At 40.7% G+C, this 25800-nt stretch overlaps 1 protein-coding gene across 2 annotated transcripts in view; it reads left to right on the forward strand.

Moving 5' to 3' along the window:
- Nucleotides 1-23827, forward strand: part of EVC (EvC ciliary complex subunit 1) — a 79380-nt gene extending 55553 nt beyond the window's left edge. For both annotated transcript variants that reach the window (XM_077814644.1, XM_077814643.1), the window contains 8 exons: nucleotides 9242-9351; nucleotides 10863-11073; nucleotides 15031-15237; nucleotides 16046-16190; nucleotides 18590-18701; nucleotides 20334-20460; nucleotides 21055-21148; nucleotides 22802-23827. In XM_077814644.1, coding sequence (XP_077670770.1) covers nucleotides 9242-9351; nucleotides 10863-11073; nucleotides 15031-15237; nucleotides 16046-16190; nucleotides 18590-18701; nucleotides 20334-20460; nucleotides 21055-21148; nucleotides 22802-22878 — 1083 coding nt within the window. In that variant the 3' untranslated portion in view covers nucleotides 22879-23827. The remainder of the gene's footprint in view (nucleotides 1-9241; nucleotides 9352-10862; nucleotides 11074-15030; nucleotides 15238-16045; nucleotides 16191-18589; nucleotides 18702-20333; nucleotides 20461-21054; nucleotides 21149-22801) is intronic.
- Nucleotides 23828-25800: the final 1973 nt, after the last annotated feature.

Here is a 25800-nt window from a genome sequence, read left to right on the forward strand (position 1 = left end):
AAAGTGATGTGTGTGTGAGACCATATTAAGCGTCCTACTAAAGCTAGTTGTGTGATTTACCATACAGTGGTTTTACATCATTTAGAAAACTTGAGAATATAAAAAGCTTAAACAATAAATTAAAGTATGATCCACCTGCCTTTTCCATGGTTTTGAGTTTTTCCCATGTGCATCTCAGGTAGTGATTTTATCTTTTCTTTCATAGGAGAGTGGAACAAATAGCTAGTCTGTTATTTCAGCTGTTCTGACAAATAGTTATTTTAGTCACCTATTCTGTTTCTATGTTGCACAAACATTTGGAACTCCAAAATGTTAAAATACACTAAAAAGTTAGGCTCCAATCCTGCAAATGCTTAAGTTAGCTTTTGAGTGTTAGAAGCTGAAATGCTAGAGGAAGGGTAGTGACTAATGAGAGAACATCTGACTTCAAAACTTTACATCTTTGCCAGTGTCTAAGTCTATTTAACAGTGATCATATGTAAATCCTATATTTCCCTACCTTTCTTGAATGTATAAAACCTGTTCTACCCTCTGATTATATGTTGGAGAAAGTCTCTTTAAAATATGTATAAAGCCAGTACTGGACTGCACTCCATTTGACAGAAAGACCCAGTCTTTGGAAGCTTTTGAAAGGGTCATTTCAGCTCTTTGAATGAAAGGTAATCAGTCCTGGGTGACATACATGTTTAAAGTCAATGAAGTGACAAAGGAATTAGGGTCTAATCCAAACCCCAGTGAACTCAATGACAGCTTTTCCATTGATTTCAGGAAGCTTTGGATTAGGCCCACTATTAACAGGAAAGGAGGTGGGAGTTTGAACTCAGGGACTGAGATTTCATGAGCCAGATTTCCCTCTCGTTGAATGGATCCCAGCCCAAGGAGAGTTGCAATACAGAATTGCCATCAAACAGCTGTGCATGGTCAGGGAAAACAAATGTTTGAAAGTGGTGGCCAGAAATGGAAAAATCAAGACAAGGTGGCATTTTAGCCTGGAATAAGTGAGAGAGCAGAGAAATTCAGAGTTGTAAGTGGGAGAGGAAAGAAGAAAGGAAATTAGAAAATGGAGCAGAGGAGGAGGGAGAGAAGAGCTACAAGGGGAAAACAAAGAAACTGATGGAGAAAGAATAAATAGTCTGGAATCCCGTAATAATGATGCCATTTAGGCACCCACAATCATAATACCACTGGCATTCATTGACTAGAGAGCTAAGAAGGTAGTTCCATTAGCTCATCTTCTAAAGATCTGAAATTAGCTAGTGATAAAATGTATTGAGATATCAAGCTTGCTCTCCAAATTGCCTTATTTCAAAAAGTCATTTATATTTATCCTCCATGACTTAGGGGCCTCCAGCACATCTTCAGAATAACTGTATCTGTGTGTATGCGTCATTGCATGGTGAAGAGTACATTACATATCTTCCTCAGGGCAGGTCTACACTATGGCAGGGATCGATACTCTGAGATCAATCCACCGGCGGTCAATTTAGCGGGTCTAGTAAAGACCTGCCAAATCAACTGCAGATCACTCTCCAGTTGACCCTTGTACTCTACCCCCAACAAGAAGAGTAAGGTAAGTCGACCCTGCGGTAACTCGACCTAAGGTACGTAGCTAGAGTTGTGTAGCGTAGGTCGACTTACCGCGGTAGTGTAGACATAGCCTCAGAGGGGTTAATGCTGCTAGATAACAGCTGTTTAGACAGCACTATAAGACAGAATTCAGCAGCCATTCAGTTCAATCCCAAGCATGTATTCCGAATGTAGATGAGGCTGTTGAATACCCTCCAGTTTTAGTGCATCTCAACATTCATAATGGGATGGCCAAGTAAAAGGATAATGTTTCATATACTTCTTTTTTTAAAGAATAAAGGTTTAGCAGACAATTATGTTAATCATAGAATTATAGTATAGGAATATCTACTATAATACAATCATCACACCCCTCTCTAAATTGCCATCATGATTGACAGGTCATTTTTCAATGTAACACTTGTCTATACAAGAGTTTTCACGAGGGCCTGTCCAAAATTGTGGAACAAACTTCCACAGGAACTAAGGGCTTATCTGCATTGGGAAATGGACAGGCAGAAATGTGCCAGTATAATTATACTGTTATAGCTGTGATGGTGTAACTGTCCATGTGGATGCTCTCCAAGATTTAGTTTCTTTTTTTGTTGTTGATTTTTTGTCTCATTGGAATTGGTTTAAACTAAACCCAAAAAAAAGGCACTCAATCCCCGAAGAGAGCATCCACACAGGTATACAGCAGAGCTTAGCAATATAATTATACCTGCATAGCTGTGCTGGTAAATTTCCCTAAGAATCAAAGACCTCACCACCTTCCACTTCAAGTGTAAGGTGCACATCTTCGACCTGTCTTCTCTGGTGTGCACGTTTAAAACAAACAAAACTCAACCAAAACAAACATTTCACCGCACACACAAGTCTGTCCCCGGGGCAAGGATGAGAGAATGAACCACATGACAAATGTTAGTCATGTCACTTAATACCCTACTGGAAGGCACTCGGCTACTACAGTACTATATAGGAACCAATATATACATATAAAATATAATTTACATACATTTTAAATTTACAAGGCATAAATATGTAGGGCACAAAGCTCTCATCTGCATTTTGAAGAAAGTAAGAGCATATGATCAGCTATTCTATGTAATTCTTTAGTCTCTTCATTTCCAAAGTACTTTTCCTAAGGGGACTGCAGATTTCTTACCAAGATGATTCAAGATGCCTTTAACATGTAGTGGATTGTATTTCTTTTTAAGTGTATTTTTCTTTGCATTTAGCGATTTAGAGCACATTTAGGATGGGAGTCCCTTTAGAAAAAAATCCTCTTTATTTCATTGCTTTGTGGTTTTTTAAGAGACATTTTGGTAGTTTAATTTTGCCTGCAACCTAGAGGACACAAACAGGTGCAAATGGGAATAAATTAAGAAAGAAAAGAAGTGCTGTGCAATTTGCATGATAGCCCCCTAGCTCACAATTTAGAGAAAATAAAGTTAAGGTCTGTGCACTAGTTATACACAGCCAGATGCTGGGCTTGGTTAACTGTGTTACCTGGCATTCAGTATGCATCACACACCATCTACAGGTTGGCGGAGCAACATTCCTTCCTAGGTGCTAAAAATGTCAGCGTCCTCTCCTCCTTTTTAAATTCCAGAGGGGAAAAAAGGGGGGAAGGGGGAAGAGAACATGGAAGTGAGCTCATAGCTGTGTTCAATTTGCCATTGTGTCTGAGGGTAACTCACAAAATTATGTGGTTTTGGTTGCATAGTGGAGAGCTATTCCACTCTCTTGTTGGCGGAGAGCAGTACCCACAGCTTCAGCAGATCACATAATTGGCCTGTTGCCAGGAAACAAAGCTGCAGCAAAATGTACAGAGACAGAGGAGGAGGAAGGGGCTTCCATCAGTGAGCCTTCCAGATCCCTAGTTTGACTCCCACAAAGGTCAGAGTCTGCTTATTCAATCAATTTTGACATATCATGTGAATCTTCTCTCCCTCTCTGAGTCTGGTGGATGCTCAGTATTTCAGTGACTGAAATAGCTCTTCTTTTCAAGTAGTCTAGCATGCCTTTTAGTTACATCCCTCTCCAACCATTGTTCCTGGATTGAGAGTGGACTGCAGTGGTTCGAAGGGGATGAGGAATCAGAGCTTTTAAGTTCCAGTCCAGCCGTTGACTCTCAGTACCACAGAGCAAGTCATTTAACCCACCCACTGTACCGCAGATTACCCATCCTTAAACTGGATATACTGCTAACCTACCTGTGAGATTTTAGTAGTATTTAGGGCCAAATTGAACCACTTAGACACAGGTGTGTACTGAAGGGGAAATGCTGTGGCATGCCACCTCAGGAGAGTTCAGGGAAGGATTGTGCTTCAGGAGCAAATAGTCCCTCCCCGTGCAGCCTCATGCACAGGAGAATGGTATAGGCTGCACCAGCCTTCCTGATAGTCCCACTTTCTTCCTTCAGTGCTCCTGGTATGAGGGCAAGGCCATGGAGTAACAAACACACTCAGGTGCCATACTCAGGTGGTGGAAATTAGAGCAGCCCCGTGGCATCTCTAACCTGTGCTGGGGCTCAGAGTCACACAGAGCCACTCTGAGAATGGGGGAAACTGTAACCAGCTATAAGCGTTAACATGTTACACAGCTCCCTAACAGCCTGGTGCAGCTGTGGAAGCTCAGTGCAGCAGAGAATCCAGTCTTCTCTCCAGGCCTTCCCTTTCAATTTGCCTGACAAACACTTATCTGACTAGGGCCCAGATTCTCTCTTGACTTTGGGTTTCATTGTGCCACATCAGTAGTACAAAGCAGCTCTGAAGTGGTGCATATAAGGGGAGACCCTCTGTAGGCATAGAGCCAGCAGGTAACCAGGAGAAAGGGGATATGGCTAGGGCTCCCTGGACTCCAGCAAGGCTCAGCTGCTGTCTTTGGTCATTGGCATAGTTTAAAGAAACCTACATGTTGCTCTGGCCTGTAGCTGGAGGCTGGAACAGACCAGTGCAGAGTTGACTGAGGATAGGAGCGCAAAGGAGGCATCACGCTATCTTTGTGCACATGGCCTCTCAGCAGCGCGTTCCTCTCTCTTATGACCGAGGATCTGGGCCTACGTGACTAGTTCTTTATGCAAGCCTGTTTGCAAGGGTTTTCATTGAGAGGGAACCTTGGAAACAAGGACCATTAAGAAGCTGAAAAATATGTTTCTATGTCTAAGGAGTCACCACAGGAACCTTTATCAGTATTTATGATTAGATCTTGTGCTAGATGTTCTCTCAGTGAAAAATATGACTCACTCATTTTCTCTAAAGGGGAGTTTACCTAGCCTTATACACAATGGTGGTGCTCAACAAATAATTAACATCAATGAATATATTTCCCTTCTTTATGATCATTCTGAGTCACTTGGCTTGTTTGCAGCCTGTCTGGAATGGACAAATTTGGCTTTTTGTTTGATTGCAAAAATAGAGTCTCTCCTTAATAATTTAATCCACAAAATATTAGAGAATAAACTGGCATATAGACACCTAAAAATGACTTCTGTCAATAGCCAGGTATCCCAAAAAACAATGCCAAGAGAGCAGCCTCTTGCTGTCCATCTCTAAATTCCCCTTCTGAAAATTAAAAAAAGTCTGCTCAGCTCTTCTCATAAGAACTGCTCAAAGACCGAGAGTGAGTGCACAATACACAGCATAGTGGAGAAGTTTTAGAAATGAAAGGGCTCTCTAGGGATATGCAGTTAGCTAGGAAACAATTGATAACCTTTTCACCACCTAAGGTGCAATTCAGACCAGTAAGGGTTTGTGTCACTCCCTGCTCTGTAACACTGACTGCTTAACTGCTCTGCTGCTGTGGCTCACAGCCTGGACACCAGCAGACAAGCATACAGTATCCCAAGTGTCTGTGTGCTCTGCAACCCTGATTCAGTATACTGAACTCAGCAGCCTGCCTACACCACAACAGCCCTACACTGGTTTCCACCAGCTTTGTTTATACCTGGCAAGAAGACCCCAAAACCCTCCTTCTGAATTTTCCCAAAATCCTGTTTGGTCTGCAACGTCCAGCCCTTTTCTGGACCATTCAGAGAAATAATATGGTTTGTTTGCTCTTTTAAAGGGATAATACTCAGCAGCTTGCCACATTAACTGCAGTTAACAATTACTTCTGTTCAAACACAGCACTGGGTTGGTTTAGCTTAAAAGTAAACCAAATTGATTAGCAAAAAGGACATAGGTTACATGATGCAAAGTAAAAGAAATAAAGTTAGAGAGGGTTACAAACAAAAAGTAAAAATGCACTTTCTAATGGCTAAGATTTAATTCAATAAGTTACTGTCTTGGTTCAAGGTAGATTTGTTATCAGTCTTTTTTTCTAGGACACTTCAACCCCATTGGTTAAAGGACCCATCTTTCTCAGCTTGCCAGAGCTCTGGCCCCTTATTCAGTGATGGATGCCACAATGGCTTATTCTCTTCCTTTAAAACTTCCCAAACTCATAGTTTTGTCCCCACACTTGAGATGACCTCATGCTGTTCTTCCCTTCCTGTTCTTCCATCCTCCATGTTTTGGGTCACAGTTTGGTTAATTTCATGGGAGACATGTAGATAGCTTCCTTCCCTCCTGTCTGAGAGAAAACTGGTTTCTCTCTGTGTTTGGGCAGACTTTAAAGTTTAATATTATTAATTATCCACATTTCCTCATATAGTATTAATACATATATTTCACAATTATATTGATCACCAGTGTGTCATTAGCTTCCAGAAAAGACCTTCCTTGATACACTTTTACAATACAGTAATATTGTATACAATTAGTTGATTCAGTTATTTATTTGAAGTTTTTAGCCCTATCCACCCCGAGGCAGTCTCCCACACACACAAGGTTGATGGCTTTGTTTCTGTTTTGCGTAAATGTGCCTTCATGATCTGTGCCTGAGGACAATAAAATACACATTTTCTTTGTCTAGGACAGACTGGGCTTATGTACTGCTTGCCAAATACATTTCCAGAACATAATTCTAGCACATACTCATAACTTTGTACATACCCTGTACTCACATCATGGAAGACTATTAATGATCAGGGAGTTATTAGTTTTCCAGTGGTGTCATAAATATAAAGGGAAGGGTAAACCCCTTTGACATCCCTCCTGGCCAGGGGAAAGCTCCTCTCACCTGTAAAGGGTTAAGAAGCTAAAGGTCACCTCGCTGGCACCTGACCAAAATGACCAATGAGGAGACAAGATACTTTCAAAAGCTGGGAGGAGGGAGAGAAACAAAGGGTCTGTGAGTCTGTCTATAGTCTGTCTTTGTCGGGGATAGACCAGGAATGGAGTCTTAGAACTTTTAATAAGTAATCTAGCTAGGTATGTGTTAGATTATGATTTCTTTAAATGGCTGAGAAAAGAATTGTGCTGAATAGAATAACTATTTCTGTCTGTGTATCTTTTTTGTAACTTAAGGTTTTGCCTAGAGGGGTTCTCTATGTTTTTGAATCTAATTACCCTGTAAGATATCTACCATCCTGATTTTACAGGGGGGATTTCCTTATTTCTATTTACTTCTATTTTTATTAAAAGTCTTCTTGTAAGGAAACTGAATGCTTTTTCATTGTTCTCAGATCCAAGGGTTTGGTCTGTGGTCACCTATGCAAATTGGTGAGGCTTTTTATCCAACATTTCCCAGGAAAGGGGGGGTGCAAGTGTTGGGAGGATTGTTCATTGTTCTTAAGATCCAAGGGTCTGGGTCTGTAGTCACCTAGGCAAATTGGTGAGGCTTTTTACCAAACCTTGTCCAGGAAGTGGGGTACAAGGTTTTGGGAAGTATTTTGGGGGGAAAGACGCATCCAAACAGCTCTTCCCCAGTAACCAGTATTAGTTTGGTGGTGGTAGCAGCCAATCCAAGGACGATGGGTGGAATATTTTGTACCTTGGGGAAGTTTAGACCTAAGCTGGTAAAGATAAGCTTAGGAGGTTTTTCATGCAGGTCCCCACATCTGTACCCTAGAGTTCAGAGTGGGGGAGGAACCTTGACAAGTGGTATCTTACATGGCATCATTTAGCTACAGATTATGACAACAGTGTGTTATGTATAGCGAGTATGTCAGTCCTGCCGAAAGCTGCTGAAACAGAGTAGTGAACCGCAGGTAGGTCTTTGTGTCACTGCCCTATCCATGAACAGAATGGCCCAAAGAGAGATATTGGTACAATTATTTTATTATTACAGGCATTTAGTTGGCACCCATCCCTGTTGTATCCAAGGGCTTTTTAAAGTTTAATTTGACACCGGAAGCTGCACCTGCTTGCAGCTTTACCAGTCAGCTATGAATCCAGAATTTCATCGTTTTGGATGTCCTGGCCAAATAGGTACATCTTGCAGCCCTTCCAAAAGTGGCTAGGTGGGCTCAGTAATGTCCACAAGGAGTGAATATGAGATAGGAAGACTCAGTATCAAGCTTTACCATCAGCATCTGCAAGCTTCTCACCTTGTCCAATTCTCTTGCACCTGCAAGAGTCTCCCCTTGTTCCAAGGTCCAACTCTCTGCTGGGGTTAATGGGCTCAGCTCTCTCAACTTAACTGGTGCTTTGTCCACTTATCCAGAACATCTTCTGCTGGAGTGAGCACAGATCACAAAGTGGATGGGAAGCAGTTTTTGAGATATAAAACTCTAAATTAAAGTATCTCTCTCAGGCTAACTAGTACCTTGAATTTCACCCAACAGTCATTTGACTCCAGTGCAGCCTAAAAATATAATGCTTCAGCCTTCAGTAATAGAAGAGCTTAGGGCATAAGTGCCCATATTGTTATAGGTTTAGTGCCGGCAGTATTGTTAGCACAGCACAAGGCAAAGTTAAGGACAGTCCCTGCCCCAAAATGTTTACAGTCTAAAAGACAGATATATTGAAAAAACCAGCTGCACTGGGAGAGCCAGGGGAGGAGAGCTAATTTAAATTGTATTTCACAGATGGGTAAATGGAGACACCAGTAGATTAAACTCCATGTCCAAAGCAGCACAGTGGCTGAATGGTAAAGTCGTAAATGGAATCTGTAAGTCCAGACCCCAATCTCCTTTTCCAACCAATAGACAACACTATCTCCCTTACCTTGTGAACTGTATAAAATATGCATTATTGGTATAGCCTGTCGGTCTCAGGATGTTAGAGAGACAAGGTGGGTGAAGTAATAAAAGATATGGTCCAATAAAAGATATTACCTCACCCACGTTGTCTCTCTGTATGGAATATGGCGTCTGATGCAAGATGACAAAATTTTCACCTTGTTCAGGGAAAGTAAAAAACACACTGCCCTTCAGAAAGGGTCTTCAGGTATGATCTTATTCAGGTGTTCCCAAAAAAATCCTTTGAAGCTCACAGACATCACTCATTAAAATATTATTGTGCCTGTTTGTTTGGTTTCCCTCTGCCAGACAAATGAAGAGACCACAAAGTCAAATCAATGGGAAGCACATCTCAGCCCTGATCCAAGCTTTGGATCAGGTCCATATGTACTGGAAAAAAAATACTCCTGAACAGCATAGCTTGACAGCAGGGGCATCTGTAAATACTGCAGTGTGAATTCTGTATTTGAGAGCAAGGGAAATAAGGGTCTGTAACAGTATTCATAAACACATGACAGAATAAAAACCCAATTCATAGTATTGCACCATTTAAAAGTGATTAAAATGAGGAAATCTTAACATTGTGAGGTTTCCCCCCTCTTCTCTTAGCTATGGACCAAGGAGTATGCTCTGTCTGCTGTGATGCAAAAACACCTGTATGAGAAACATGAGAAGATTATCCAAGGTGTTTTAAGCCGATTAGGCGGCCTCAGTGAGGAGTGAGTATGGTCTTATCACTTTTAAGAAATGCTGTAAAACTGCAGGTGTAATGCAAAACTCTAGGATAATCCAGGCTTGGGTGGGAGTGATAAAAGAGGGACTCTTCAGTTATTCATACCAAGAGAGAATTACCATAGGTTTTGAATTGAATGAGCATTAATTTTTCACTACCTAAAACTGCAAAAATCCTATGATAAGGAAAAGCAAACATCCTCACTGTGTCATATTAACGCTTACTAGTAATCGTGATGGGGTTACACATGGACCTTTCCTCCTGGTAGGACAATCTGTGGTTTGTCAAAGGGTTTGTTCTCAGTATATTTATTCTTGTTTCTAAATCATCCCTAACTTTGCACTCATAAATTCGCCTGCTACCTAGGAACTGGATTTCTCTGCCTCACTTTGTAGCAGGCCAGGGTTCCTGCTATACACCAACCATAGCCTCCCACAAGATGAAGTGCTCAGTTCACTGGTCTTCTCTCTTGACCTTTAATCCTTTCTGCTTTTAATCCGATACACAACTGTACATATCTGTTAATACACTTACTTCTTCCTGCCCACTCTCTCTTCCTGTCTTGATGAAGAAAACTACAACTTCATCCCATCTTTCAGATAAATGTCTTAGAGATACAGTTCCTTTGGGCAGGAGTAGCCTTCTCAATAAACAACTCCACGTATTCTGTCTGTCTTTTTTCATTAAGACACCAAGTGTCTTCATTGGACCATAACTTTGACATTGTGTGTTACTTTGAAATCTTTCTCCTAAAGTATGCATGCAGATCTGCCTATCACTATCTCTGCAATATTACCACTGTATACCACCGTCTTGACACCACCTTTGCATAAGTCCTCATGTAGTCCTTTATTTCCTCTGACTATTGCAATTCTTCTCTGTGACCTCCACATCCTGAGTCTCCATTATGTTCAGAAAGCTGATGCCACCCTTCTAACACACACAAGCATGCCTACCTTGCCCCACATCCTGAGACAACTCCATTAGCTCCCCATCCATGTCAGGAGGTGGCTCAAAATTGCCGTCTTTATTTCTTAAAATGCACCATGAACTTCCTCTACCTGCTCCCCTCCACTCAAACGCTTGTCTTATCTCTGTCCCACAACACAGTACCATCGCTGCTGGTGGCAAAGAGTGTTGTGCAGCTCCTAAAATTTGGAATAGCCTTCCCATATATCCACCCATATACACATGCACTTTCCATCTCATTTCAAATGAGGAGATCTTTTACTGCATTATATAGGCTTCTTAATTTCTTTCCCTCCTCTCTTTTTATTTTTACTTTGTCACTTCAAAGTTGGAAAATTGTCATAGTGACATCTGTACTGTATAACTCTGTAAAGCATTTTGGGATATCATTTGTAGGACAGCCCCTGCATTGTATTTGTTGTAACTCTTTCGTCTGTGAGCTATGACCATCACTGTTGAACATAAATACGCACAATAAAGTAGTTTGGTTGATAAATGGAGATTAAAAAGCCATGATCCCTTTCACAGGTCTGCTAAATACATATTACGGAAACACAGGCTCTTGTTGTGTACAGTTCTCAGAAGGTTAGCTGTCCGAAATGTTGCTATGGCTACTCTGACTCACACGAAAATGTCCCAGAAGAAAAGCTTGCTTCAGGAGCTAAGAGAGCAACATACTCTTCAAAAGAGTTCCTCACACTGTCAAGATGAACACCAATGGCAACTACAGAAAGCAATGGTATTTATAATTTCCTGACCGTTTTCACTATAGTTCTTCCCTTGTATAATGTCTGGCATTGAAAGCAGCCTAGGGAGTCCCAAAAATTAAAGAAATACCCATCATTGACATGTCAGGTGGCTTAGCACAAGTATCATTTCAATAGAAAATTACGGTTTCCTGCAGCCTTAGGTATACAAAGGACATCACTCCTCCTTTAACTGTAAGGCTCCTCTAGCAAGAACAACAAAGATTTTTGTTTTTTATTTGATATGAAAGCAACAATTGAAACATACAGTGCTAGCATGTAAAGGAAACAAGCCCATGCAACAAGGTGAGAAATTCCCACCAGAGCAGCGAGTAATCGTGCACTGTAAAGACCTTTCGTTGCGGTAAAGGGTTCCTATGTCTCTCAACAGACCCAAAAATATGTTCTGTGGTGGTCATTCACTCCATTCAAGAAGCTGACCATCTTCTCTTTTTCCTTCCCTAACCTAGCAATGTCCTCTAGCTGATCTATTTTATGTGTTTCTAGAATTGATGGGAGTTAAATATATTCATTGGCCGTTCTTGAGTGTTTGTCTCTGGGAAAGAAGTATAGTTTGTATCTGCATGACCTTTCTGGAAAGTTAATCTTCAGTTCAATTATTTTCTAATGTATACTTAATATAGATTTCAAATATCAACGTTCCCATCAGGCACTCAGGTTAGTTCCCAACCTATCCAACACTGCTGGATATGTAAGGTTGAATTTCCTATGAAACACAATGTAGCTGTATGACCTATGGAAAGTGCCTTCAGAAGCTAACTACAACTGTAGCAGATGAGTAGCTTCTGTAAAACTCAGCCCTGGTCTTTCTTCAATTGCCTGCCTATTATTTGACTCTATCTTTCATTCTGTGCTTTAAGTAGGAGGGTCAGCAACTTTGTCTGCAACCAGATGCCAGTATAATTTGGATACCCATTTGGTATGGCTTTGTCCATCAAAATATTCCCTATTGAATGTAAAAGTCTTGGATATTGTAAATACTGCCTCAGGTTAAAACAAACACATTTTTACCACATTCCTCCTGTTTTTTCCATTTAACCCACCTCCCACTTGATACCCACATGGACACTGATTAGCAGCAGAGACTCTGTTCCCCAGCAAGATTCTGGATAGATCAGGTGCAGGGTATGAGGCATGTTCTTTTCACCACCCCCGTCTTGTACTGCTCTGTAGAGGCCAGCCACAAACTGGCCCTCTAAAGAAATGCCAAGAACAGCACCTTATAATTCCCCCTGCCACAGGAGAAAGGGGAAGGAGCTGTCTAGCAAAAAAAGACAAAATCCAAGAATGTTAAATGGGATCCTCCAAAACTAGACTCCAGAGCCCTTACATGAGCAAGGGTGGGAGGGGATAACAGATTGTCTGACAGAGTCTGTAAATTGTTTACTTTTACAGTCTTTTTTAAAAGTCATTTAAATTTGAGCATATGCCATTTTAGATGAGCTGCTAGATAGTGTAATGGGGGCAATGAATCTTCTAATTTAGTATAAAAATGTAAATGTCATTCAGGAAAACAGCAACACAAACCCAAAGTTCAACTATGATGAGATGACATTTGTGCCTTGTAAAAGAAGAAAAACAGGTAAATAAAATTCCTGTTGGCTTAAGACAGAAAGAAATCAGAAACTTCTGCCTGAATTATAAATAAAGATGTGTCAAAACAGTCCAGCATTAACATAGGCACCCTCACTCTCCAAAATAACTGTGGGTAGTTATAGTTCTACTCTCATTTTTTACTTTCCGTGAGGAATGTAGTTACTTCGAGCAGCTGCCAGATTAATTTTATTTTGTTGGAAGCTTACCCTCAAAATAAAAAGAAAAGAAAGAAAGAATGTCCACATTTAATTCTAAATAGCATTGATTTGAAATGCAGTTTTCGTAAACACTCTCTTCAGTGTTGTTCCTGTTTTATCCCATCCTATCCCCTTACTCATATTAGTGTCAGGTTTCAGAGGTGTAGCCATGTTAGTCTGAATCAGCAAAAACAAACGAGGAGTCCTTGTGGCACCATAGAGACTAACGAATTTATTTGGACATAAGCTTTCGTGGGCTAAAACCCACTGATGAAGTGGGTTTTAGCCCACGAAAGCTTATGCCAAATAAATTTGTTAGTCTCTAAGGTGCCACAAGGACTCGTCATTTTTTCATATTAGTATGATATTTTGGAAGGACAAGATGTGTCACAGCATAAGGACTCAATCTGAAGGATTTGAAATCTGCTGTAATCATGGGACTCATCTGAATAGTCTGAGCTCTACATAACATACTGTTTTTAAACACTGAACTATTTCTCCTGGAAGCTGTCTGCTATAATGACAGTACCTTGCTCTTATTTGGCACTTTTCATCAGCAGATCTCCAAGCGCTTTACAGAAGAGGTCAGTATTAGGACTGGCTGGTAAACAATTCAATTTTGCAAAAAGTTTCAAGGTTTCAAAATTAATTTTTATTCCAATGCAGAACAAAAATTAGAGCTTCTGGAATTTTTCACAAAAAACATGACACACACCTCCCCAGCCAGTAGCCTAGTAGTTAGAGCATTTACGTTGGATGTAGGAGACCTGGTTCAGTTCCCTATTCTGCCAATTCAGAGTGGGTTGGTTTCTCTCTCCCCACCTTCAGAAATTCCAGCCTGGACCTGAGAAACTTCCTGATGAAATTTTAATTGAAACAATCACATTTGCACAAAACTTTTCAGTTTTTGCAAAACAACAGTTTTCAATGGAAAAGTTTTGCTGAAAATTTTTCAACCAGCTCTAGTCAGTATCATTATCCCCATTTTACAGGTGGAAAATCTGAGGCACAGAAGTGAAGTGACTTGCCCGAGGTCACTCAGCAGTGAACTATGCCATGTTATGTGTTAGCTTTCTGTATGCTCACAGATGGGTAGCACAGAGAATTTGCTTCAAAAATGTGGTATCTTTTCAGTCCTTCCCATTTGGGGGGGGGGGGGGGGGGAGGAGGACAGGACTTCTTGAGATCCAGCAAATCCCTAGATTGCTGTGTGCAAGCAGCACCTGACCAGCTTCTGCCATCGCTAATAGGTATCAATTAAGTAAATAATATTTATAGCAGACCGAGTCAAGGGATATAGAAATAATTGCAATGCCTGGAACATGTTCCTTTGTAGAAAGTCTTTTTACCTTACTTATTCTCTCTGGCTTTTACTGAATTTATGTTTAAAATGTGCCTCATTTTCCCCTTCTCTCCTCCTATACCCTCTGCTAGAGAAAACAGGTGTTTTGAATTACTGTTATCTTCTAAGACCTTACAATATACTACCCTCATCACCCTCTTATCTGAGTGCCTGAGCATAGTTGTTACTTAGTGTCTTGCACTGCAAAGGATCCCAAAGTAGTTTTCCTACTTTCCATATAAAAATTGCTTCATTCGAAATGCAGCTGCCTCTGAGATGAAACAAATCATCCATTTAACAGTGCCTAGCAAAACTGAACAAAGGTTTAGGACAAAATAGAAAAAAAAAAAAAAAACAATTGAAACCGTGGTAAGCAATTGTAGTTACCCAGATTGGAATAAAGCCAGGTCATTGAGGTTAGCACACTAGCTGTTGAAAGCTTAGCTACCAGAAGTAGTCAAGACCTCAATTTCAAATCTCATCTGAAAGAGGACACCTTCGGCAGCACACTACTCCCTAATAGTGCACATGATGAACATTCTAAATACACAACCACTCACCCATCTCTGGAGGGAGCCAGAAATAGGTACATTTAGATGTAGTCAAAAGACAGCCTTGTTGCAGGGGTGAAGGGAATTTCCTTTAAAAACCACATAAGGTCAACTTCGATATAGCTATTAAGATCAATGGACTTATCCCAAGGATGTCTTTGTCTTCTAAAGAATCAAGAGTCTAATGTCCTGTTATTTGGCATTAAAGGTATGTAGCTCTCATAGCTTTTATGTGATTACTAGGAATCTCACATTCTGGAAGAAGAGGAGAAGCTGGAGGAGGAAACTCAACAAACACGTTTGGAATTTCATCAGCAGTTAGTTGCAGAAATTCAAGAAGCTCTTCAGCTTGTACAGCAGCACATGGAACAAGTGACTGGGCAGGCCTTGCTCCAGCATGCCCGGCAAGAAGCTGCTAATCAAAGCTCTGAGGACGGAGAGGACTTCAAGGTATTTGATCAGCATTTTTAGGAAATGGGAAATACTTTGTCCGATAAAATGGAGGGACACTAGAGTAATTTATTATCCAGCATAAGAAAGCATCACAAGCGGAAGAACTACAACCTGTTATATGATCTTACAAATGCTGTATAGAGATGCAGAGCTCTTCTGCTGACTCATCCTGGCAGCCAGACCAGGTCTTAGGCCCAATTCAGGAGTAGAAGAGAGTTGAGAGCTCTCTCCAAGACAGCTTTAGTATGGTTAGGAGCATATTGGGACCATTTACTACCCAACACTACCCATTTACAAGGAGTTTAAGGTTAATAAATACTATGAATTAAACAGAATGATTGCCAAGTCAATCAAGATGAAAATTGGTTGATCCATATTAAAGTATATAGCAAGATTGACAGAGATAAGAGGAGAAGCTGCTTAATTTACTGTAAGGTGAAAAATGGGAGAGCTGTGTGTGCATTGTAGCTCATTAGCAGTCTAGTGTGGAATGGGTTATGGAGACTGAACCCCTCCTTCATAGAAGGGGTCCCTCCAGATGCAGATTGAAGCATATTAGTAGGGAAGTTTGCACTGTCACTATTCATATTGTACTGTTCTGTGGATAAACAGAGGGCTCTATTTTCCAGACCATTGATCTGGCACATTTCACAAGTACCAAATTCACAGACATGCACTTGCACACATACACACTCACACTTAGAAAATGAAGTTTCTGCGAGTCTTCTATTTTTGCTTCTGACGCAGACAGACAATTTAGTTCTTCCCTTAATAAATTCATAGCTACTTGTACTGTGTATTGCAGGAGAGACTGATAGAAGCAGCTGTAGAGAGTGTATATGTGACCAGCAATGGTGTCAATAGACTGGTGCAAAGCTACTACCAGCAAATAGAAAAAATCATGGACGGGCATGAAGACAGAAAACTTCAACAACTGAAATCCCTTCAGGGTATGAAGAATAGCAGTAATTATGGGGTGTTAAGCTTTACTGTTGACAAATGGCATTAACGTGTATGCAGTATGTGACAGGCCCCCTTCTTTGCTACCTGGTAAACCTCACTGCCTGGCCAGTTCAGGTGGTTCTGCAGTCACAAATGTATATCTTTTGCCAAGGTGTGCCTTCTTACATAAGAAAACTATGCAACATTGGTTTGTGGCAAGGACCAGCTTCCCCTGCAGCCCACCCCCACCTGAGCTTCTTTCTCAGCCACCTTTGCTTCCTGTTTCCTCTCCTTATATTCTCCCTCCCCACCCCCCAATTACCTTGTTAACCCAGGTGATTGCCACCCAGGTGATCACAATCCCCTACCAGAAAGTATCTAATTGCCCTCAGCTAGGCTGCAGCATTGTCAGTGATCAGGGTGCTGCTCTTAGCACCCTGTCACAGCATATAAAGATATCTTTAAACATTACAGAGTGTAACAGTACATCACAAAGTAAATTGAATTTGTAGATCTGCTTGCACCTTCAAAAACAATACAAAGTGCTGGAAGTATAATAATGATAGGCTTTGGTTTCCAAAATGTTACCAGTTCACCAAACTAAGACCGTGGCTATACCAGACAATGACCACCACCTCCCATTCAGTTTTCTGTGCTGAAGCATGCGATATAAGGGGTAGGAACGCCAATGCATTTTAGAGCCTGCATTGTTGAACAGGAGCCATGCAGTAAAGGGTCCCGGTATGTGTCATTCAGGGTCTGATCCTGAAAGATGCTGAGCGAGTGTCCTCAACTCTTGAAGGCTTTGGCCCTGATTCAGTAGTGCATCCCTAGTCAGCTCTGAACTTAAAAACCTGCTTAAATCCCAGTGTCTTTGATGGGTCTAAGCGGCTGGCTACAGTTAAGCATGTGCCAAAGTATTTTCCTAATAGGGATGTATTTAAACATATGTCTAAACAGTTTGCTTAAGCAGGGCTTTGAATATCACTCATGACTGAGTGACAAAATATGGAGTGAGAGTTATGGCAGTTACTCATTTTGTTGTCTGTTTGGGTAATATTAATGGTTCAGCACATGAGTATTACTGCTTACAAGCTGTGTGAGATTTAAATTTATAAGCAGCTGCTAAGAATGTGGTTTTGCTCTTTGATTGAAGATGCAGTTAGGGGGAAAAATACTGTCATTGCACTACTTGAGTATAAACCTACTAGCATGATAGAGCAGAAATTTATTTATGTTGGTAATAAAAACAGGAGTGTATCAGGCCCTCGATAATACTGTCTAGACCTGTGTGGCCCAAGACACACCCAGTGAAGAATCACAAATCAAACAAAAAGCAATCATGAATTACTAGAGTGAAAGAATAGTGAAGACCCATGTGCTTTTACTGCTATCCATCTTAGGTTTCTAATAGCTATGAACCACTTCTTCTCTTTTGTGATTCTTGTTTTTATTACGTTAGGAGACAGAGTTCTATAGCACTTTCATCTATCTTTTAACTCTTGCCACCGGTCATTAACCATAACCTGTCTGAGAAACTTCAAATTGGTGCCTTTTCTTCAGGTGCTGCCCTGTGACAGCTGCTTCTTGCTCCTTGCCTCTTGTTTTGCTTTCTCCTTATCTTACTGTCTACTCTAGGTCCAACTGTGCCTGACGTACTGCTTGGAAACAGCTGCCATCTCATCCACTTGGAAGTCTGCCATACTATTTTCAGGAGAGGATTGGGCTTGTGCTTGCATCAAGTGCTCCCCTGTGCTTAGGAAAACAAGGAGCCTGCAGCAGCGGTTAGCATAAGCGGTGCCTGTGCTCTTCATTAAAGCATAAGACTAATAAAACTAAACAAGTTTAGAAACCGGGGACTACATCCATTCCTTGTTTTTGACTTCAGTGTAGTTAAACCCAGAATGGATTAGGCCCTTGAGATTAGCCGGGCTTGTTCTTGCCTTCTTCATCACCCCCTCAAAAAGAAATCAAAATGGGTATGCCTTGAAAACTTCACAACCTAGTTGTTAGTATGAAGGACTTGTGGCTAGCAGAAGTCTAGATTGTAACCTGAGCTGAGTTCTATGACCTGTCACTTGAATTTCTTGTACATTTCTTTTCAGTCTACTGGAAAAAGTGCATAAAAATAATAATTGCCTGAAAATTACCACCTGCATCCGAGCCTGTCTGAAAAAGTGACTTACAAAAAGACTGACCAATTTTTCAACAAATTACAGTAGTATAAGTATACATACCAGGTGTATGTAAGATGTACTTTACACATTAAAACAGCACTAACTTTGGAAAGACTGGCATTGTATTGAATTGTGCTGATAAGAAAATTAATATATTGTCACAAGTCAAAGTAAAAACGTCACAAGATTTGTTATTTTGAGCAAAAGATTTTACAGAAATGTTATTTTAGCAGAAAGAACTGAAAGTAACAGACTCAGAAAAAAACAAGAAGAAAATGAACAAACATTGAAAGAAAAAGTGAATCAAAGCACTCTGAACATGTCATCAGCAGTCCATCAAAGGTGAGAGCAGGCGGGAATATTACTTATTCTTGATATTTAAATCATGAGTTGTTTCAGTTTTGTGAACTGAGCTGTGATTAAATAACTTCCAACAACAGACCACAAAAACTTGTTCTTGACATTTGTTTGTGTTTTGCCTTTAAAGAAAAAGGAAAGTGTATTCTCAGTTTGTGTGTATCTGAGCTCAGAGAATTGCTCTGTCACAATTAAACATTTTGATGTTCATTAATCACAATACATAAAGTAACACATAAGGCACTTGCTATCAGAACAGTTTTTTGTAAAAAAAAAATTTAAACCATTTACTAAACTTTTAAAAGTTCTTTGGAGTAAATATGAGATTGAGACTTTCAGATACATCATATTCTGTCTAATCTGGTTAAAACAATGAAATCAACCTTAGTACAAGCAGAAGTACATAGTGATAGAGAATGAAGTTTTTGGTTAATCCAAAGTAGTATTTTAGAAATTAATCAATCAACACTTGCACCACACTTGTCATTGTGATTTCTTCTAAGGCCAAATCCTGGTTCTAAGGAAATCAGTGGGGAAGCTCCTATTCATACAAATGGAAAGACTCCCATTGATTTCACCAGTAGCGGGTTTAGGGCCTCAATTCAGTTGTTTCATTCCATGCTCAAAGAGCAATTAGAAAAAGCCAACATTCCATAAGCATTCAACATTAAAATGGGCCTTGATCATTTAATTTGGTGGTGTATAGGTGGCGTTCATATTTGAGAATGCTCTAGGACAGCATTTCTCAGCCTTTTTGTGCTGGCGACCCCCTTTGGACTTAAAAAAAAAAAAAAAAGAAAAACAATCATGACCCCTCCCTCCCCTCTTACTAAAGCTTGAAAAGATAGGGGCTGAAGTGGCCTGATCCCTGCTACCTGGGGCAGAAGCTGCCCCTGCCCCACCTAAACCTGTCCCGCAATCCCCAAGTTGAGAAACACTGCTCTAGGAGATCAAAGGCACCAATAGTTCTCAGGAATCTTGTGGGTGATTAATAGCGCTAATAACTGATCAGAGGAAAGAAGCATTTCAGATTCAGCAGAGTTACAGAAATTCAGGTTCTACTGTACTAATATTAATCTTTGGCTAGCAAAACAAGCCAAGCAAAGAATACATTTGCTAATACAAGTTTGGCTCAGTCTCAACTAAGCTGTGTAATGCCAAGAGTGAAATTTCTAATTCTTTTCTCTTCTAGCTGTGCTTCCACAAGTAACTTCTCTTGGCACGTGGAGGATACAGGGAAAGACAAAAGAGCTGATTTGAAAATACCATGCAGAATATAACATTGTTTTTTAGGTCAGCCTCTAACCTTAGAGCATTACAAAAGAGGGCCTAAATCTTACCAAAAGACTATCCAAAGCAACATATGCCCCTGCAGTTTGGAGGAAGAGCAAACCTACCAAAAAAGAAAAAAAAAATCATATTGCATTTAGTGACTATGGAAGCTGTTAAAATTTATTGCTTTGGCAAAATTAATGGTCTTTTTATGGCTGCAAGGGGTGATTTCATTAGTCAGAGTTTCTCACTCTGTAAGAAACTGTCTAAATAGCACAAAAATAGATCTATTCCCTAGGTTAAACTCACTAAACCCTCTTGAACTAGCCTGCTTTCCTTCACCAGGATGTTGCTACAACAACAAAAATTCTTGGCTCAGTTTGATGTGCAGCAGCAGGTTCGTCTGGACTCCTTAAAACAGAAGATATTGGTATTGCATCATCTAGAAACACAGCTTGAAAATCAGCTAAAGGTAAATCAAGGTAAAACAAGTTGCAGGTATAGCTAGCTGAGGACCTGCTCCTGCTTCTGTTGAAGTCAGTGGCAAAACTTCTGAGGGGCTCTGAGGGCTTTTTCCAAAGCCCATTGAAGTCAACAGAGAAATGCCCCATTGACTTTAGTGGACTGTGGATCAGGCTCTCTAAGTTTGCAGAAGCCTTTTCAAGAGCAGACCAAATAACGTGTTAAGTCCAATCCTCCTAAAGGGTATTCCATTAGCACAGAGTACAACATTTGATGAGTGGTTTTTATTTTAACGTGCATTTTTCTCACCTCAGGTTCCCTCTGGAGCCAGTTGTGAGCATGCCCACCCTATCATGGAGAGAACATTTTTGTCATCTCCACGTCACTTTCTCTTTGCTGAGCAAAAGCAGAGGACATAGCCTTCTTATTACTACTACTAGTACATACTTCGGTTCACAGATGTGACCCTGGTGACTGCCTTGCTCTTCACACTTCCAAACCCACCTATGAGTAGGCTAGGATGGCCTGGAATCAAACTGTTTGAACTTTGTTAGCATTCTTCTCTTTTTATAAAGTATCATAATAAGTCTTCCTTTGTGTTCAGCAAGCAGAACAGGATTTCATCACTGAGCTGGCTGCGTTGGCCCGAGTTCCCCTCACAGTGCGCAAGCAGCCTTTAAATAGGAGCATTCAATCAGGTTAGTGTTGAGATGCTTGCTTGTTTGGGGTTTTTTGTTTTTGTTTTTTTTAAAGCTTCATGCATGGCAAGGGATTTGCAAATTATACACACACCCGCTTTTCTTATAAAATTAGCTCTGAAAACAGGTAATATGTTCAGCCAATTTAGATTCCAATCCAGGCTGATATAGGGCCTCAGATTTACGGGCCAGCACTTTTACCCATTTACCTTCCCCAGATCAGTGTATACTCAGTGGGAAAATAGAGAGAGAGGTATTCAAAAAATAAATGCTCTTGGGGACCCCTCTGTTTAAATGGGTTGAACTGTTTATCTAACAGAGGACTCTCCTAAGCTCTTTCAAGCCCAAGACATTAGTTTGCTGGCTATCCTCCTGTCTGACCACACTAGGAAGGATATTCTGAAAGGCACAAATGGCAGCGAGGCACCCATCTCGCACTGAAAATCAATGGGAGTTGAGGACATAACTGCCATTAGTACCTTTGAAAACCTCCCCCTGAGTGGGAAAGGCTTCCAAGTTATCTGCCACTCCTAGCTAAGAGTGGTGGACTTTCCTGCTGGGTTACATCTGGTAAAAGATAGATATAGGCACCAAATAAAAAGATTCAGCTCTGAACATGCATCAGGGAAAAGAGAGAAACTCTGCTAAGTAGAGCTGCTTCATGAAAGTTACCATATCATTTTACACATTTGTGTGAGTCTTACCAGAGATATATCCAGCAGCTTAAGGCCTTAGCTAGCTTAATTCTTCAAACCAGAATAACTTTGACACCTTCAGCATCCTCTTCAGAAACACCTGACCATAAAGAAGGACTCCATTCACAGATTAAAGTTATTTGTAATCAAACAAGCATCAGAACTGAATCACCCAGGTTTCTCTATCTGGATGGGGAGGAAGGAATAATCCTCCTTCATTCCCCACCAGCAGCCTAAAAAAGTAAACTCCTATGAATAAGTACAATCATAGGGGCTTTGCATACTTACAGGAATTAACTGCAGCCTTAATTAATTCACTGTTTAAACTGACATGGACAAATTTGTTAAAATGACATCTAGTTTTGTGCCTACCATCCATTGTGGAGCCAAAACTGCAGGTGCAGTTAAATGAGTGTGCAACCTCCAGGTTGAAAATCCCTGACCTAGTTGAATCCACTAATCAATTGCAGTAGTGAAATATTTAGGGTGAGGTTTCAGTTAGGACCACAAGTTCAATTAAGAGTCAATGGCACTAATACTCCTAATTAACTCATTTAGGCACTTTTGAACCCACCCTACCTCATCCCCATGCTGTCATCCTCCCCGCAACCATTGCTTGTCCCTGTGGGTCCTTAACTATGAATGCAAAACTAGAGGCACGGTTGAGACCACACAAAAAATATGGATCATTAACATCAAAAGTTTGTCTACACGTTTCCTTAAAATTACAAAGCAATGGCCTTATTCTTTTGGTTGTAGCTCACAGCAATCTCCATTAGTTTGCTAATGCACTTATCTGCTTAAAAATTACCTAATTCTGGCATAATGTCTTAAAGCACATTCTAAAACATGTCAGCCTTTGACAGGTGTGAAAAGAAAGACATGCTCACTGCATGGTAAATCATAATTGAAAGAAGTTACTGTGGTGATTTTAACCCACATTTCCATGCCTTTTCAGGAAAAAGCCAAAAATCAAAAAGGAAGAACTCCCATTCCTGGGGAAAAGAGGATTCTGGTGACTTCAATGAAAAATGACCAGATGCCCCAGGAACAGACTTCTGTATCAGTCAGAAGCTAAAATGGATGCCTACTGAAAAGCATGTTTATAATAACTGATAAAAAATCTGTTTCTTAAGGAAGTACATTGATCTGATTGAAAAAATATAGTATCTACATTCTTTCCTCTTCTGACCAATATTCTTGTTAAAGCATGAACATACTCTTCCCATCATCCTTTTTAAATGCAGGAAGAGCTTCTAAATTTGGCTCCCTAGTCTGTTTTTTTTAAATTTTCACTTTAATTTTAGATAGCAATAAGAAATTGTACGTTTCTGTCCAAGCTTGGTATTTCTTACACATGGGGATAGAGTCACAGCTGGTGTAATTCAACCTAGGTCTATTGAAGTCAGTGGAACTACGATGATTTACAACAGACAAAATCTGGCCACTAGTATCTAAATAGCCACTGCCTCTGTTTCCTGGACAAAAGCAGGTGCTGATTGTTGGCTTCTGGAGGAGCAGAGCTGACAGCTTTTGCTATCAACATAATCACTGTTTGAAACATCTCCTAGGGTGCTAACTAGACAAGGAGAAAGAGGCTCAAAGCTGAAGTATGCCAGCTGATTATTGGGGGGACAGCTCAAATTGGTTCACTGGTTGCTGGGGCTTGATGCATTGAACAGATCCTTCTGACAAGCACTACAAATATATCCAGCAGATATATCTTGCTTTTCAAGAACCCTATAGAGCCTTTAGGAAGAGTATTTATCCCCTGAGTGACCTTGGGCTTGGATTGCTTTTAGAAGATGGCTCTTGTCCCTGATAGCATGATTACCATGCTTTCTTGCACCCCGCTTTCCTTCAGCAAACAGAAGACATTTGGAACAGGGGGAAAGAGCACAGGGCAGATCACTGTATATTTATCTTGTATGTTTTGGCAGGCCTAAGTCAGTTGCAGCCAGAAAGTGAAAGCCTAATATTACAATGAAACAAACTCCCTTCTGTTATTAAAATAGAGAATTTTGGTCTGAAATTTTATTTTGTTGGGTTTGTTTTGTTTTCTAATCAGAAACAAATTGCAGAGGCAGGATGAAACTGAAATTGATCAAGGGAAGAATTCAGAGATGCAGGAGAGGTGCAACATGTAGTGAAAACAGTTCTCAGAATTGTCTGTCAGCCTGAATGTTGAGTCCCAAAGCATTTTTCTGGACAAACTGAACTACTGCAAATATTTTCTGAGCAGGATCTTTGGGGAACAAATAAGGACCTCATTAAAAACTAAGAAGCCTTATTCCACAACTGTGAAGCAGTGTAAACACAACTCCACTACATGGAGATACAGCATGTGGCCATCTTCCTTAGGCTGATCATGAAACATTCCCATTTGGTTCTGTACAAAAGAACAGGAAGCCAGCTGTGTCCACCAGCTAGAGCTCTGAGAAAGGTTTCCTTTTTGTGAAAAGTAGCTGGATTTGCAGAAAGTCCCCAGTTCGCTGAAATCAAGAAAAAGAAAAGGGGGGACACCGCCTCCAAAAGGAGAGCTTATTAGAGCGGGGGGATGGAGGGGAGGAAGAATATTCTGACCCTTTGGCCAGCCAGGATCCAGGAATTAGAGTTCCAGATTGGCATAAAAACTTTGTATGGTAATGGGTCTCTCTTAGAAATCTGTGCCTTTAGGTTGAATAAAGATCTGAGTGTAGCCTCAAGCAAATTCAAGCCCATCGTGTTGGGCAGTGATACAAAGGAGGCCTCTTTCTGGCAGGGTGGGGATGGGAAACGAAGCCTGTAGAGGATAGATGGTAGCTCTGAAAGGTCAAACTACAAAGTAAACAAAAATCATTTGTAAGTATTGACTGATAATAAGCAGTATTAGTTAACAGTAGACAGCATTAAAAATGAGGAGTAAACATAGCAAGGCCCTCATTGCAAAACTACTGTCCACTGCAGCTCCCATTGAATTCTTCTGAAAAACCAGACAAACAGTTTCAAAAGAGAATGCAGAAGCAGTGCACATTCATGACCCCAGCTGAAGTCAGATACTCAGCACTTCTGAAAATCAGATGGAGACAACAATTGAAAACCTGACAAGTGTTTGAATATGAGATGCTAGATGAAAACTTAAATCTAGGGGAAACCTGTGACAAAGTGACTTGTTCCCATAGAAACTGAAGCAACTGACATGTGAAGCCCTGTTACTAGAGAGGGCTCTGTCTGAGCAAGAATAGTACACAGCATTCAAAGCAACAGGTATTTAAGCCCATGATTACCGAGGTGAGATGACTGTTCATTAGGGCAGCAGAGCCCAACCTCTCTCATTGTAAGAAACAGAGCGGACGCTGATGACAAACGTTTCCTTTTACATTTTCGCCACCCCCCACTCCTTTCCTTATCCTGGGGTACTGTATTTATTTAGCAGAACCTAAGGCTCTTATAAGCCCTTTCCACCTAGCATCTCAGGTCAGATGCATCTTGCTGAGCCATTAAACAGCAAGAAAAAAAAGAAGCAGTCTAAACCATCACTAAATCCCCCCTCCACAGCTCTTTTGGCCATAGTCCTTGTACAGGCCTTCTGGCATATTTTGCTGATCTCTTTCAGGCCTTTCCTAGCAAAGGCCAACAGGTTATATACTTCCTGATGTGTAAGGCTAATTAACAAGGGCCATCTCCCAAGTACTCCTAAATGTTTAACCCCGGCTGGTCCGGATACCACCCTGTAGTGTGTAGAGAGGGGTAGTACATTTTATTTCCAGGGACCAAATTATGGTGTGCTTTCACCATGGCTGGTTTCTCCCCCTGAACGCCAAAAGAGCCATCACAGTAGCCTTTTTAAAGGCTAGGCCAGTATAGAAGTGTTCAGAATAGATAACTGTAATTATAGTTACAGGGCCAGAGCCTCAGCCAGCGCAAAGTGGTGTGTCACTCCGTCAAAGTCAATGGAGCTATGCCACCATCTGAGGA

Source organism: Eretmochelys imbricata, chromosome 4 (genome assembly GCF_965152235.1).
Source record: "Eretmochelys imbricata isolate rEreImb1 chromosome 4, rEreImb1.hap1, whole genome shotgun sequence".
Classification (NCBI taxonomy): domain Eukaryota; kingdom Metazoa; phylum Chordata; order Testudines; family Cheloniidae; genus Eretmochelys; species Eretmochelys imbricata.